The sequence below is a fragment of the Mercenaria mercenaria genome, chromosome 16 (assembly GCF_021730395.1).
Source record: "Mercenaria mercenaria strain notata chromosome 16, MADL_Memer_1, whole genome shotgun sequence".
In the NCBI taxonomy this organism is placed as follows: Eukaryota; Metazoa; Mollusca; class Bivalvia; order Venerida; family Veneridae; genus Mercenaria; species Mercenaria mercenaria.
Window position 1 is genome coordinate 60,790,271 of NC_069376.1, and position 17,587 is coordinate 60,807,857.

Consider the following 17,587-nt stretch of genomic DNA (forward strand, 5'->3'; position numbering starts at 1 on the left):
ATCATAACAACTATAACAACAACAAAAAAGAAGCGACAACATATTCACATCAGTAAGTACCCAGATACACCAAATCCTCTATATATATGTAGCAAAATGTTACAAATGAACAAAGCATTTGCATATTCAGAAGTATACCATCGTCTTTGTTATTTGCAACGAACATAATTTCAGAAAAGTATACAATCGTCAATGTTATTTTCAACGAACACAATTTTAGCATTAAGTCCCTAATTTCAAATTAAATGATAATTTTAATCTTCAGTTTTTAATTTCAAATTAAATGATAATTTTAGTTTTCAATGTCTTATATCTAATTAAATGATGATTTTAACATTCAGCGTTCAGATCATATAATAATTTCAACATTCAGTCTCTAATTTTAAATTAAACGATTACAAATCTTCTAAATATCCAAGTTCTTTGATAGCTTTATATTGATGTGGAATCTCTTTTAAGCAGCTGAGGGCGAAGGCAGCTGGAGGATGCATAGATGACGCCATCACTTCGTTGAATTCTACGAACTGGAAATTATCAAATAATCTGTCGGGAAGTTTATCATCAAACTCCCTCATTACGCCCCAGGGTCCATCTCCAACACCTGAAAAATATCACAATTATGACTTGTTTCCAACTAAAGGATCAAATGGTGACCTTTCACAACAGGTTTTATAATAATGAAGAACAAAACGCTCTAACTTTATGGAAAAGTAATTCCAGAAGTTCTACCAATCTACTGTTGACCAACCTAATTCTTAACAGTTTTCTGTTGTAAAGGAGACCAAAAAATGGCCTAAAACTTAAAAGTCTCTAAATGTAGTAATATTAAGTCAGACTTTTCTTTCACCAAGAAGTCTTGTTTTATCAAACTGCATCCAATATTTTGATTTTCATTCACCATCAAAGAAAATATCTGACGTAAATGAAAAAAATAACATTACAGATATGGGAAACCTCAGTTTTTGACCTAATTTTTAAACAAATCTGAAATTTTCAATATGAGATCAGCTGTCGGCCACAAGTAAAAAAAGACCATAACTTCTATGAAAGAAGTTGGACCTATGGTCAAAATATTTTTATGGTCCTTGAGTGTGCTCACTACTAAAATATTCATATGTGACTTAAATATGGCAAAAATGATCATTTTCTCAAAAATGTGTGATAGAGCTATCAGCAATTTTCGGTGACATGTTTGAACAAAACAATAAATTTGTTTTTAGTGAAACTAAATTCACTATTGAAGATAAACATTCTGGGAGCAATCAATACGAATAACCAAGTCGAAAATGCTCTACCTTGTGTAGGCCATATAAGGCTTCAGTAAACCTTGTCCTTTCTGCTTTATCATGCTCATTATGCAAAATAAAAGTTTTATTTAATTTTAAAGGTAGCTGGAACTTCTTGGATTTTAAAGATAATTGAATAATATCAATTTTGTGACTAAAATGTATTTTAACATGTAAAAAAAATGGACAAAATCTTAATTTAGAGAAACATTCATTCAAACTCATATTCTTTTCACACAAAAAAAAGACTAAAAATGCATGTTTATAAAACGGCTGAATTCCATTTAGTATAGGTTAGTGTTTATTAATGTGTATTTACAAAGTTTAATCAGTTACGAGCGGCGGCTTAACTTTTGTAAATGCACATTAATAAACACTAACCTATTTAGTGCTTGAAATTATTTTTTTGTTTTTGGATGACGTCAGAGCAAATAAAATCAATAATACACCTCTTGTCCCTTCTATACACATGACTAACCTGATTAATAAATGACTGCAAGTTAATGTTGATTCACTAAAATAAATTTGCTGAAAATTTGAAAAGTAAATCAATGTCATTGGACAAAAAATAATTTCAAACACTAAGAATTCGGAGATGCAGATTTTGATTTTAGTGTATTTTGTGACTTTTCAAAAATGGGCTGAAGTGGTATAATGAGTAAATCTTTAATAGTGAATGTATAGTTTGATTTTATCGAAATTGTGATGTGTAATTCATTAACATATGCTGTCTGAGAGAACCCTAAATTAAAACAAAAAGGATATTACAAAATATACAAACTGTGTATTATGTGTTTTGTTCTGTATATAATAAAAATAACTACAGTCATACTTGCTTGAGAGACCACGTCTACCAAGAGACCACTTGCTTTAAGACACCACCTTTTCAGTTCTCTCTGCAATAAGAGACAACTTGTGTTAAGAGGTCACTTTTTGTCCATCCATCACTCCGGTGGTCCCTATATACAAATTGTAATATAGTACGAAGTTGTTACCTATAACTATGATAGAGAGTGCACACTCTGAAGCTTTCACTATAGCACGTTCAGTGTCTTCTTCACTAGTCATCTGTCCGTCCGCTACTATCACTAAAATATGGTACTGAAATGTTTATATAAATAGTGTACATGTACTGAAATACTGGAACAAAATGGTACTGAAATGTTTATATAAATAGTGTACATGTACTGAAATACTGGAACAAAATGGTACTGAAATGTTTATATAAATAGTGTACATGTACTGAAATATTGATACCGTACTTGAACATTTATAGAAATGTGGAACTAGAATATTTATAGAAATGTGGTATACGTATTGGAAGATGTGACATTCGCTTTTCACCTACCGGTCCCTTAATCAAACAATAAAGATAATTTACTGACCACAAGAACTCATCTTATGAAGTTTGATTAATATGAGACCAAGCATCTTATTATTGATCAGAAACTAAATGGTCTACCGACGGACAAACACACAGTTAGACAGACAGACGGACACTCAGCAGAACAATGTACTCCTCTGGGGCACAGTGAATGTGGAAGTAAATATGGTACTAGATCACACTTAAATGGAAAATATTGACTGTAAAATATACTGTTAAAAAGTGCAAAATATCTATGCAACACAGAATAATTACCTTTTTGGTTTCTTCAACAATGTTGATTGCCTTGTAAATAATCGGGGCGAAATTCGTTGGCCGATACAACTTTACACACGGTGTCACCATATTATAAGTATCCAAAACTTCTCTGAATCCATGGCAATACCCCTAAATAAGATTTGACATTATTCTCTATGACTGACTGACTCACAAAATCTGTAACTACCTGTTTTGTCACGCCTTTATTTTGCAACATCATCTAAGAATAATTCTAGTTTACGGGAGGTCCGACTTTTTAACGTATTTTTAAAACATTTATTTTATGGTTTCTTGTGTAAAGTTATTGTCCATGAAAAATTTCGAGAAAATACTTTTTTGCATTTTTTTTAGAAGCTTTACAGGTGAATTTTACAATTATACCATTCCATTGACAAATAAAGTCATAACTTTAAAACATGACTGAAATTTGCATTGGGAAATATGTTTTTTTTTTAAATATAATTCAACGCTTATTGGGATATCATGAAAATTTGAAAGTTTTGTAACCACGCTATAAGTTATTTCGAATAATGTTAAGTACAAATAGAATCTAGCATTGTTTCATGCTAAAAAGAGAGGTAAGTCACCTAAAAGATGGACCAAACAGTAAAACGATAAGTGTTTTGATAACAAACCGACAAGCCATTCAGTATTCTTACTTTATTCCGACATAATAATAAGTTTTATCTGTTTCCAAGAAGCTTGTTCAACTGATTCTGGGATTTTCTTACATACCTCTTCAGTCAGAGAAAATATTCCTTGATCTTTAGTTTCGAAGTCACCAAATCCAAATGCCGGAATAACTCTGTCATTGTCGAAATATTCTAAAGTTTCTCCAAGGATTTCTATCACCTTTAAGCATAGAATGATTATGTTTTCACTGCACAAAAAGTCAATATATCTAGTTCTTTATCTAATTAGGCATATAATGATATAATTACTCTCAAAATATCGTCATTATTGTAAGGTTTAGGAGTATATCATCAAAACACAAACGAACATCATCTTTACCAACAATCTACCTGACCGTTACATGTTCTGCCGTACTGTCCCGTATGATGGATATTTAAAATATTCTGAAAAAGTTGTCCCTCTATAAAAATGAATGTCATTTGTTAAGAAATACACGTTCCACATAGTTATGTGAAATTTCAGCACTGGGACATTATTGCAAATGCATCAAAACGAAGATATGTAACAGGTCTTTGAAAATGGTGAGTTGTTAAAGGCGTTGAACTGTCCGAAAGTGTGGCCCCTTTGTGCAGTCCTTTTCCGGAATACTGTATACTGACAATTGTTTTGTATAGTAATATACATGTTTAATTGGTTGTTCAATTTTCTTTTGAAACAACCCTTTCTTTCTATGATCTGGAAAAATACTGACGTGTCAAATTACATTGTAACTTACGAAGACAAAGTGTCATTATAACTCATTCGACACAAACTTCTGTGTCCTGATATCCTATAGTGCGGACATTCGTGTCCTGCATGTGGATATGTTATTATTATTATTTATACCAGATTTACCTGTTACTTGTTTATGAAATGTTCTACAATATCCTGCCATAAAATAACATGAAAATCTACATCAGATAACCTTATACCACAGTCACACATACGGCACGAACAGCTACGTTTAGCTACGGATAGAAACGTAGTAATTCGTACCGACCCGTACCTGAGCGGTACGGATTGGTACGGATTGATACGGGTTACTACAATAAGGTACGGCACAGGTACGGGTCGATACGGATTACTACGTTTCTATCCGTGGCTAGACGTAGCTATCCGCACCGTATGTGTGACTGTAGTATTAGCTAAATAATAGTATATCACAAGGTAATTTTTTGCTTAGAGCTGCTCAGTGGCTGAAATAATTGACAGATTTTGGACAAATCACCTGCTGATACGGATTTTTCATATCTTCGCTGATGTCATGTAAACTTCTCCCACGGAAAGTTTTCTCTCCCTGGACCTTGTTGCTCATCGTGTAGTCTATACCTTAAATGACAAATAAAATATTATATCATTCTGCAAAAAAAAGTATATATATATAGACAGACAACTTTCTGTATATTTTGCTTCTCGTTCATAATGCCAAATCAGGTGCTGCACGCAATGTTTGCACACCGTTTGAATATGGATAATAACGGCGTTACTGGAAAAAATGTCTTACATATACTACTGTCTAATATATTGAAAGTAATTTAATCCGTCAAAATGTATTATTACTTATTAGTGCTTCTGTTTCTATAGTGTATTCAAGACCACTACGTATAAAGTCAAATGAAAACTGTTACATTATTCTACTCCAAACATACTGATACAAAGTGCAAAATATCAACTTAAAAGAGGAACATAAGCTATTTCGATCAGACTTATATTTCGCAGAAATGTATAAGCTATGTATGGTTAATCAATAAACATTTTAGCCAGTATGTGATTAAACAATAAACAATTTAGCGGATAAACACTTAGATATTTGGACGGAGCAGAAAAGAAGTTTATTCAACAAAGTTGACTTGAACAAAGCATTTCATCGTCATAGCATTACATAGATACCGAATATAAGACCACATGTCCCCAGCCCTTTCTCTTTTACCGCCTCAGCTACCTGGAACAGCGATGAAAGCTCGTCTGAACTGCAAGTCATCTGGGAAATATAAACAAATAGTGGCTTTACAGATAGCCCCAACATAGTCCATTCAATATCATGCTTGTATGCAACCTGTCTGCACTGTAACATAAATATAAATCTTATTTTTTAGTTACCCAGGCCATGACCAATAGTACATTTAATTTATTAATTGTGTTTAGGTGTGCATTCAAAACAAAGGTACGAAAAGTATCTGCTATGCAGCGAAATCCTGCCCGAAAACTCCCCAGTCTACCAGATTTGAAAGAATAACCATATTTTAATATAGTTATAATTTCCTGATGGAAGAGAAGTATACGTGAACTAAGAATCGTATTGCCTTAGAAATGTACAGGTATATTGATTTTACTTGAGCTGCTAGAAGAAAAACATGTAGCATGACCCTATTCAAGCTACGCCTCTATTTACATTACTTTATTAAACAAAGAGTAGAGACAGTGAACTACTTCGGTAAAATAACATTTCCTGAACTGGGAAAGTTCAACATCTGTATAAAGGCAGTTTTGCATTATATAGATCGAGCCATGTATATATGAACAAGGTTTCTAAGCTGGTTAAAGAAAACAAAATAGGTCTCCATTTTTTTTATGAAAAATAGCTGCTACATAATAAAATCGCCTGCCTGGAATTGAATGATCTCCAAAGTATGATTTTGCAAATTTGATTATTTTACTTGAAATGTAAATTGTCCGCGGTAAAAAGAAGAAAACACAAAACATTTGATAATGCTCATGCACACATCAGACTTCATTTCTATCCACACCAATAAAATGTATAAACAATGATTTCATGGCAATAAGATATAAGAAGAAATTGGACTTTTTGTAATAGAAAATGTTTTTAAATAAATGGTCTTTTTACTTAAAGGCATATATAAACAAGTCAGAACTTAAGAAACATGAATGTGTTCATATATGAGGACACGCTGAAATAATCATTTCATAGGCCGACGAACAAGTTACAGATGTCCGATCATTGACCCGTATTCAATCCATGCATCACCTTAAATCGAAACAAATATACCCAGGGTTCACTATCCTTAAATATATGTATATACATACATTTGTATTACATTAATAAATATAAATACTTTTTACATTCCTAAACCAGTGAAGCGGACAAGAATTTTGTGCATCATGTATTAAAACGTACACGCGTATTTAACACTTTGATATGAGCCGTGTCATGAGAAAACCAACATAGTGGCTTTGCGACCAGCATGGATCCAGACCAGCCTGCGCATCCGCGCAGTCTGGTCAGGATCCATGCTGTTCGCTTTCAAAGCCTATTGCAATTAGAGAAACTGTAAGCGAAAAGCATGGATCCTGACCAGACTGCGCGGATGCTCAGGCTGGTCTGGATCCATGCTGGTCGCAAAGCCACTATGTTGGTTTTCCCATGGCGCGGCTCAATTATATATTTTGTACAGAATGTTCAAAATATACAAGAAACTGAATTGCGTAAAAGCTAATAATGACACATAGTTAATCATGTAAATATACATTCGATAGAAATATAAAATGTACGTCACACTGATCGAAATACAAAAATTCGCAAAACAGAAAAAAATCTTACTAATGTACAAGTATTTATATGTCGTTCTCATGTATACATGATCAACACGTCAGATATCTAACTTTGATAGATATACAAATAAAAGACTCCATGGAAACAGCAGCAACGAACTCTGTTAATGATAAAAATATCTGCAAAACATTGTTATTCTGAATACCTGTACAATTATATATCCCTTTTTAGCTCACTAAGTGATAAAACGTTTATGTTTATAGTCTAAACAACATTTAACAACAACAGTGACATACCTTAACATTCACGTGAAATTCAGCACAGAACTCACTTATCTTCTTTGTATTTCCGTTGTATACAGCCTCTCGTCCGTCTAACGACGTGAAAGGCACATTAATGGTTTGTTAAATACGGAGTATTGAATGCTGTAAGATTTATCAAATAATTATTGGAAAAGAGGACAGTTTTAATATAAGCGAGACAACTTACTAATACTACGTTTACTGCTGCTTGTATATGTCTCGCTACGGGCAGCAGTCACCCGAATTTATATACTTATTTTCTCTTTTATACGGAATCCGGTTAGTGCCACATTGAATGTCGTGTGTCGCTCTTTGAGGGAGACGAAAAACAATCAACGCGACACACGACACGACGCACGACACTGCAACGCGACGGACGACAATGTACAACGACACACGAGATTTTAACATTTGGCAAAAAAATATTGCAGTAAAAATTGAGTGTCGTTGTTCATTGTCGAGTGCCGTGTCGTGTGTCGCACTAAGAACGCGGCACACAACATTCAACGCAACACAACGAACGACATTGCAACGCGACGGACGACAATGTACAACGTGAGTCGTGTCGTGTGTCGCGTTGATTGTCGTGTGTCTCCCTCAATAAATTACCTCGACATGCGACAATTCCGCGACATTTGCGCGATACAGTCGTGTGTCATTGCTCGTTGTCGTATGTCTCGTTGAATGTCGTGTGTCGCCCTTAATAAATTACCTCGACATGCGAAAATAGCGCGACAATGAGACATTCAAATGTTAAAATGTCGTGTATCGTTGTACATTGTGGTCCGTCGCGTTGCAATGTCGTGCGCCATGTCGTGTGTCGCCCCCAAAGGGTGACACACGACATTCAATGTGGCACTTACCGGATTCCGTACTTTTATGACATACAAATATTCATACTACACATGTTGTTATTCTTTATGCAATTTATGGTACCACAAAAACTTCTAAATACATAAAGCCATTCAGTGCAGTTGCGTTGCCTATACTGTTGAAACCATTTTTGGAAACATGACGTTGACGTCGTTTCGGACAAATTAAGGTGAAGACAAAAGCAGTGAAGCGGACAAGAATTTTACGTTCGTCGTCTAATGCCAATATGAAATTACACAGTGCAGTATAGCTGCAGCCGTTCGGCACACAAGTACGTGCAAGTAATACATTTTTAGGAACGGTGACTCGAACTCATGACTTGGTTTCGTAGTCAGACAGTGTTACCACTAGACCACTGTGTCCACTCTTCACCATGGAACTCTTTTTATAGTGAGGTTGTGAGATAGAGCATGGGTAGCACCACACTACCTTCAACGCTGTAAACTTTGGTCACAACTGTTGGGGTTCGAATCTCCAAAATCATAAACGTAATCCGCTCAAAATGCACCAATTGTGCTAGTTTGTGAGACAAAGGGATGGAACATGACACTGCCGATGGCTAATAAAGGTTGCAATGCACTGTAGACATATGAAAAACATAGCTAAAATAATTAATTCTTACAAATGTATTTTATACAGGTACATTTTTTATCAGTCCTGGTGGGTAAATTCGATTTTTTATACATTTATATAATAACCTTATTTTCATTTTTTCGAAAATTAATTTATTTGGGTTTATCATCGTTTTTCAATAGCATGTACCCGTATCAAGCTGTATAGTATTTTAATGTTTTATTTCCTTAATTTGATATAGAAAATAACAACATATTTAAAAGTGGCCAGAGTGTTTCCATTTCATTATTAGATCTAATACATTTTAACAGTTCATGGTTTTAGTTCTGTTTGTGAAGATACATATTTAATTAGCTATTTTGCCCCCAATTTTTCACAGCTTAGTAGATATATTATATACTGTCAGGGCCTCATTTAATGCTGAGGGGTGAATATCTAACTGTAAGTATCGCCGTTTTGTGCGCATTTTCATCTCAAATTTGTCTTTTTGTACATTTTAGAAACGTTGCTAACATTTGAATAATTATAAAATGACATTAACTTGACATACAAACTAATCACAAAACGTACAATGACACCATTAATTTTCAAAGCTAGAAAGAAAAGTAAGCATTTGAGCATATTTTTGAGAAAAGTATGAACACCTTTAACTGTGTCCGTTTAATTTAGGGTCGCCAGTTTAACGCTTAGTTTACTATACGGAAAATGTTCGCTTAGTTTACTATTAGGAAAATGTTCATATGCTCATAATCTGGTAAAGAAAGTATCTCTGTCTGGAGGCTCGTTTCTACTATGCAGTGCTGTCGTGTTGGCGCCCCCGCCAGAACAACATGACAGCACGATTATTTATTTTTGTCGTATTGACACTCCCGCCGCCACTACTGCACGAGATTACGGCAAATTTTTCTGTAAAAAAGGACATGACAAAGTAACATTTTGCTGTTCTGTCGTACTGGTGAAGGCGCAACGCGCAAACATGAAAAAGTAGATTTCTGTCGTGTCGTCGTTCTGTTGCACTGTCGGGTCGCCATGCGACAACAAAAAAGATTCAACAGGTTATTTTGCTGTTGTTTCCCCTCCGGTTTACACATGCAATTTCCAATTTATAATGGAGGTAAATGAAAGCAAGTACGCTGACGATCAAGTTTATTCTCTGTTGTAATTATGGTGACTTTCAAACGGCATTATAGACCCTTCTGTGCATGTCAACCTTTATGAGAACCAACAAAAAAATGATCTGCCGTATCCTCGTGCCACCACTAGGCGCCCTGCCAGCACGAAAATGCTCCAAAACGCTACTTTGTTTTGTCCTTTTAGTGTCGCGTGGCAGTCTCGCCAGCGCGACAGTATGAAAATATGACAAAATTCTACTCTTTCACGTCCTCGAGGTGTCGCGTCGAGCCCTGCCAGCATGACGGTTCAACAGAAGCTACAAAACGCCACACTGTTTTGTCCTCGTGGTGTAGCGTTGCGCCCGCCAGCACGGTAATACAACGATTTCTTTTTTACTTCGTTGCGTAGTCGTGATGTCTCGTAGCACACTTGTGATCATGACAAAACAGGGCATTAACATGACTTCTGTCAAAAATATTCATCGTGCAGTCGTGATGTCGTGTTGGCGGTGATGTCGTGATGTCGTGTTGGCGGGGATGTCGTGTTGGCGGTGATGGCAGAAGTGAGCTACAATAAACTCTGGCATTTGTAAATAAAAAAAAGAGTGAACTTGATAAATAATTGTAAAGCATAGCAAAAGTTAATTTTATTCTTCAGTTTTGAGAGTGTCTTCATTCTGAAATAACTATTTCGCTTACCACTTCTAAAACTACAGCTTGAAAATATTATGTGATAGTGCCATTTGAATTTGCTGTAATTCTCACATGTTATTTACAATATTTGTCAACAAGTTTGTTCATAAATCATTTGGAAAGATACTGTCCAAAACTATGTGTACATAGAGTACAGTGAGTATATTACATGTAGTTACAATGTCGTCCATAATAATCTTTCTAGTTGTTACAGCAAATAAGCGAGTAAAAGAATTGTAGACTCAGCTATATCCAGAGAAAAGAAATCGTACCAGGTGGGCATGAAATCGTGTCGTGATGTTATATTAATGAGACAAAGTTGCTGCTGTAGTTTTAAAACTTATTTATTCAAACCAAATCTCAATCAATCATGTACATATTAACATAGAACCATCTCACTAACACGATCCAAAGCAAATAGTATGAAAATCGTGTGACATCCCTTCATCTAATCAATTAGATGAATGTCGCTTTTGATAAAAGAAAATGCTAAACGAATCTGAAATATAGTATTATCAGCAACTAGTAGAGTTATGATGTGTTGTGTTATCCAATATCAAAATGTAAGCGCGACTCCTGTATACATATAAGACTATAGAGAGACAAAAAAAGGAAAAAAAGAAGAAAAACGTTAAAAAAAGATCAAAGCGAAAATGCAAGTTACCATGTTGATACCTGTAATATATAGGATGGATATATTGCTTTCTTTGTTACCTTGCATACTTGAACTGTACACTCCCTAACACATTTGATAAATTCTGTACATTGTGTGGTATTTTGTTATTTTTTAAATTGCCATTTATACAATTACCCACATACACTGCTGTTCTTGAAATGTGTGTAAATAATGTATAAATTAGGCCAAATAAAAAATTGAATGTAAAATATAATTATGTTTCAGAATACAAATATCGAAATGACCAATCAACCAGTTCTGGAAACCAATCCCTGGACAGATAATACCAATAGGTCGAAGGCGGGTAATACATTTGACGCACACGCAGCGCGCCTTGTTTAACAATAGCTAAAGCAGTGTCGCTCGGAGATTCTGCCTTTATAACACTTAGCAGGTACTTCTGGTTTGAGAAATAAGTGAGAGCATTTTCTGTAGCTGCAAGAAGAAACGAAGATCTCGAAACACATTTAATAATCATTCCATTTCTGATGTAATCACAAATAAGTAAATCTAAAATGCATCTCGTTCGCACATGCTTAATATCTTCATATACAGTTAGGTATAAAATGTGCATCTGGTATCTTTAAATAACAAAAGAGCAGATAATCTATTTAATATTTGTTTTAAACAGCATCGATTTGGAGCATCTCCGACGATTTACTTCCTTCAAAACCATGTTTACATGGTTTGCAGGGATAAACCGGCCAATAACTGTTTACAAGCTTTACTGGGAATAAACATGTCATTCAATGTTTTTATGCGTTACAGGTAAGGTTAATGGTAAAGTCATGTTCAAAATGTTCATATATTATTTCAAACTTAACTCACCGACTAGTCCAATAATACAATTCGTTATAGAAACATCCTTGTTACGTAATCTCAATTCTTGACGAAGTGAACTGAAAAATCCATCTAGTGCAAACTTGCAGGAGCAGTATAACGCCATATATGGTTGACCTATGATACCTGAAACAACAAACAGTGCAAGGTAGAATAGAGTCATTTAATTCTGAGCCCCATGTGGTTCTGGGACGATCTGTGTATGAAACGAATTGGAACCACTGCCTCACCCTTGCATGATCGTAAGAGGCGACTAATAGGGTCTTAACACTTGGTTTTGCTGTGAATCTGTGATTCCAGCAGGTATGCAAATTTTGATTCCATACCTCATGTTTTTATTTCGACGTAAATGAGATGTGGAACCAAAATTTGTAGTCCTGTTTGGCGCCATATAACCCATACCGTGTTGGTGCGCCGTAAAACCCAAATAAATAAATAAATAAATAAATAAATAAATAAATAAATAAATTTAATTCGGAAACTAAGAATGCATAACCCCCTCTACATCACGTAAAGCTAAAACCAAAACGAAATGTCTTTGTTACTCATAAATGAGACCACTTCCGGGCCTATACGTATCACTGGACCAATAAAATCGTTCATAGTGAAACGAAAACAACACAATTTCACACATAATTATTATGACCTATTGGCAATATGGTCCGCAAATATCACAAAATACATACTGTAATAATGACAGCTGCGGGTAAGCTACGTCCAATTCCCATGAATCATTCGACACCAAAGGCGGAAAATTCCAGAGACACACCGATTAGCCGGGTCCAGTTGTTTAATACATAACGTCATCACATGAGATACGTGCAATTTTACAGGACGTTGCCAACGTTGCATATAACAGCCACTTTGTAGTCTGATACTCTTGGGTCCAATTTTGCATATAAATTCTCGACAGATTAATTTAGTACTGACCTTTTCGACAAATTCACAACACCATAGTTTTAGACCAAACTGCAGTTATATATCAATGACCTGCTACCGAATTTATCTGCAACTAAATTCACCTGCTATTGAATCTACCTGCAATCGAATTTACACTTCACCTGCTATTGAATTTACCTGCAACCGAATTTACAATTCACCTGCTACTGAATTTACCTCCAGCAGAATTTATCTGCAACCAAATTCACCTGCTATCGAACTTACCTGCTATCGAAGATAACACGATAACACTTCCGTTGCTCTTTTCGAGATGAGGCAGCGAGTACGAGGCTAGGTGGACGTAGGACTCAAAATTTACAGTCATCACTTTATTTACCGAGGTCAAATTGTCTTTTGAACCTTTCCATACACCGAGAGGGAAATAAAAGATATGGTTCAATACTAAAACATCCAAACCACCCAGCTGTAGAACAGCGCTCTGAAATGAAAAGTGAATGGTTACGATTAAGAAACATGTATATATACTTTTAAAGTAGACAAACGGTAGGCAGTCGGATTTCACCCATTTGCTTCGATTCAACTCTGAAACATATGTTTTCGGTAAGCAGAAATTTTGGAATTGCATACGATTTTCAAAGACTTATAACATTTTCTACGATAAACCAAATCTTGAAGTCGCACAAAACATAAAATAAACAGCTTAAAATTTGCTACCAAAGGCAAACCAATGATGCTTGTGATGCATACTTTCATATCTATTTAAGATAACTTTTTCTACGATAAAAATTATGTTGGAATCGCATAATTTCACTCTTGTAATATTTCCTAAAATGAAACGAAAGTTGGAATAGCATACTTTCACCCATTGTAACATTTCCTTAGACATACAAAAGTTTGAATCTTATTCTTTCACCTCTGTAACAATTAACGATTAATAAAAAGTTCGAACCGCATAATTTCAGCCATGTAACATTAAACAAAATGTTGGAAATCGCTTAACTGTACCCATGTCACATTTCCTACGACATACAAAAGGTAGGAATCGCATACTTTCACCCCTGTAACATTTTCTATGGAAAAAAGAAAGTAGAAATCGCTTGCATTCACCCATGTAACATATTCAACGATAAACAAGAAGTTTGAATCACATAATTTCACCCCTGTAACATGTTGGAATCGCATGCGTTCACTCCTGTAACATTTTCCTCGACAACAAGAAAATAGAATCCCTCTTACATTTACTTCGATAAAGAAAACTTTTGAATCTCATACTTTAACCTCTGTACCATTTTCAATGATAAACAAAAAATAAGGTTGGAAATCGCATACTTTATCCATTTCTACGGTTAACAAAAGGGAGAAACAGCTGTAATATTTTCTACGATAAACAGAATTGCTCTGATAAATTTGAGTTCCTTTACATTCATCCTTGTAACATTCCTCAGGATAAACAGAACTTTTGGAGTCCAATAGATTCACTTTTGTATTATTTTGTCATTTTTGACAGTAACAAGTTCCTACCATTATTTGATACATAATTTAATGCAAATTTTACATTGCAAACATAGGTTAAATTATTTACCTCTATCACATTTTCAGTGGAACCCAGCTCCATCATATCTGCGACAACATAGCCATAGGTCTGCTCTACTGTGCCCAGCTCTCGGCACTTCTGAAGTACCTGAAATTAAATATAAGATAAGAAGTTTTTCACATTGCACATGGAATATATCATTATATATTATGTTTTACTTACCTTAACATTTGTTGTTTCATTTTTGTCATTATTAGTAAGTGTGTATATGTATTTAGTTTTTTTGCAGAAATTCTGACAGCTGTCGGTACAACGTTTGAGGAGAATTTATTTTTGTTTTTGTTGGATTTAATGGAGCACCGACACAACAATAGGTCATATGACGATTTCCAGCTTTGATGGTGGAGGAAGACCCCATGTGCCCCTCTGTGCATTATTTCATCATAAGCGGGCACCTGGGTAAAAATCTCCGATATTATGGTGATATGCTTTAAAGACATATCGGACAGTTTTTAGGCTGGCGATATTCGCCAGACTATTATAACCATATATCGAATTTCCACAAAGTAAAACAGGTGCTGAGACTGACAACATAAAATATAATTTCATGCGCAATTCATATAGTCCGCCACGTTTATCAGTTTTGCCATAGTGTTGTGTAAAGATTGTTAAACTTTTCTGTTTCAATAGATCTACCGGTATTTGTTCAAACATGTTATAATAGTGTTTTATTTTTCCAACGGTAAATACTTGAAAGATAACATTAGAAACTATTACATAATGATGGTAAACTAATTCGCCTCTATGAATGAAATGTCAGTATGAATGGAACTTTTTCGTAACTCAATACTGTTGACCGCTTCGTTATAGATTATGACCCCGGTCCACAAATGCTAATCAAACAAAATTAATGCTGGTTCCGAGAAACAATTGTCGATATTATACTGCACATTATTCGACGACCTAACAAGAAATATGAAATATCAATTAAAACTGGAACAGCTGATACGTGTTAGACCTTCCTGATTAAAATGAACTTATATATAGTGATATGAGTTATGTCAGGTCTTATATTGTGGGCTTTAAGAATCTATTCTTTCAGATCATTTGCTATAGGTACTACGGGACGAAATCGCTGCGTGGAATTGCCACAGTAACGTGAGAAGAAACAAATGACCACATTCTACGTGTTATATACCTAAATATTAATATTTTGCTAAGAAATAATGTTTACATTTACAATAGAAACTATAACGTTACTTGATTTAACAGCAGTTTTTAATGCTATTTTTTTACTAAATTCGTTTTAAACATTCTGACGAATACTGAAAAGTACTTTATCACCAATTTGCTTTAATGGTGGGGGCGTAGATGTAAGCGAGTTTTGTTTAAACACACGTTTTCAACTGTTTTCAGGTTATATTAAGATAGTGGACCCGTATTAGTAATTTTTAACAATTGCATTAACTTGATACAGTCCTGAAGGTAACATATTTTTGCATTGTGATTCATCTTTAAACGACTTTTACCGTGTCGTTGTTGTTTGTTTGTTTGTTTGTTTTTATTTGTTAATTTTGTATAAATTATGTTGTTGTTTTTCCTCCAGCTGAAACAGAGACAAATTTGGGATGGGGACGTAGATGTATATATATTTATTTATTTAAGTCTCATCCACCTACATTTATACAGTAGGTACATCTAAAAGCATATATACATAAAGTAAGATAAAAATGTAAATGATCATTCTATTTAAGAATTATAAGAGACTGTTGATAACAACAATATTACAGTATCACATATCAATAACATTTATTAAAAGTTAGGCTACCACTGCTAATCTATTACTAAAAACTGCCATAAAAAGAACACTTTTAAAATGCTCACTTCGAAAACTGGCTCTAATAAGCATTATAAAATAGATGTAAACGAGTTTTGTTTAAACACAGTGTCACGTTTTCAACAGTTTTCAGGTTATATTAAGATAGTGGACTCGTATTGGTATGTTTAACTTTTGCATTAACTTGATACAGTCCTGAAGTTAACATATTTCGCACTGTGATTCATCTTTAAACGACTTTTACCGTGTCATTGTTTTTTTTTGTTGTTATTTTTTTATTATTTGTTAATTTTGATTAAATTATGTTTTTTTCCTACAGCTGAAACAGAGACAAATTTCAAAGTGATGGCCATTCAAAACGATCGCAGAGAATTCATTTTACCAAATATTTTTTTCTAAATGAAACCTCAAAGTATTGCGTAACAATTATAAGACACAAAATAAAATTGTCGATAACAATTTTTCTACGGAGCCTCGAGTTAAAGGATTTAATCGGACAGAAATTGAGCTCCAATTCTTAAAATTATGGCCTTGCTCTCTGCATTCATAAATAACCATAGGATAGTAGTAAAACCTACCTACCTACATTTCTTCCAAACTTTGTAAACTTAAGAATAAATGTAAAATTAAGAACTGTTACAAATGTAACTAAGTATTTTCAAAGATTTCTAAACATTCACTCTTCGGGTTAAATTCATTTTAAACAGCAAGAAATGATTAGTCTAATAAAACATCTCCGCTTTTGTACGACAGATCAATGATAATAAGTCTTTATAAACAGTTTATCTTACTTGAAAAAAAAATATAATGAACAAAGTTTGGTCCTAGTACGGTTTGAACCTACGCCCTCCTGAAATATTAGTTAAAGTAATCTCACGGTAGGAACTGAATACTCTTCAAAAAGGAGTACATTATTACGGGTACGTCAATTTTCCTAACCATCGTATTAGGGAAGGAACTTGACTAGACAATAATCATTAACAGTCCGGTTTATAGCGGGATTCGAGCCAAATATTCCCCCTATACCGACAAGAAAATCACCCCATCTGATCAGTGTTCATACATTCATACATGATGTTTGTCTTGGAGGGTAGGGGGGATTGCATACCGAAATATAGATGTTATGTTTGTTACCT

General features: G+C 34.4%; 2 protein-coding genes across 3 annotated transcripts in view; both read right to left on the reverse strand.

The window, feature by feature from the left end:
* On the reverse strand, positions 1–9,221 carry LOC123540792 (uncharacterized). 2 transcript variants are annotated; one of them, XM_045326078.2, is made up of 7 exons: positions 7,408–9,221; positions 5,491–5,581; positions 4,829–4,929; positions 3,664–3,780; positions 2,926–3,057; positions 2,119–2,182; positions 1–601 (listed from the first exon to the last, which is right to left on the reverse strand). In XM_045326078.2, exons 2-7 carry the CDS (start codon positions 5,579–5,581, stop codon positions 396–398), a joined length of 711 nt encoding a protein of 236 aa, XP_045182013.2. In that variant the 5' UTR covers positions 7,408–9,221; the 3' UTR covers positions 1–395. The 2 variants fall into 2 exon arrangements, with proteins under 2 accessions (XP_045182013.2, XP_053383194.1); XM_053527219.1 differs by lacking the exon at positions 2,119–2,182 and adding an exon at positions 2,282–2,387 and having other exon boundaries at positions 7,408–9,212.
* Positions 9,222–10,990: 1,769 nt separating this feature from the next.
* The window catches only part of LOC123540221 (hydroxysteroid 11-beta-dehydrogenase 1-like protein), a 37,204-nt gene continuing 30,607 nt past the window's right edge, over positions 10,991–17,587 (reverse strand). Inside the window, exons 7-10 of the mRNA XM_045325056.2 lie at positions 14,663–14,761; positions 13,345–13,558; positions 12,169–12,306; positions 10,991–11,775 (exon numbers count right to left, since the gene is read on the reverse strand). Of these exons, the coding sequence (XP_045180991.2) occupies positions 11,555–11,775; positions 12,169–12,306; positions 13,345–13,558; positions 14,663–14,761 (672 nt within the window). The 3' untranslated portion in view covers positions 10,991–11,554. The remainder of the gene's footprint in view (positions 11,776–12,168; positions 12,307–13,344; positions 13,559–14,662; positions 14,762–17,587) is intronic.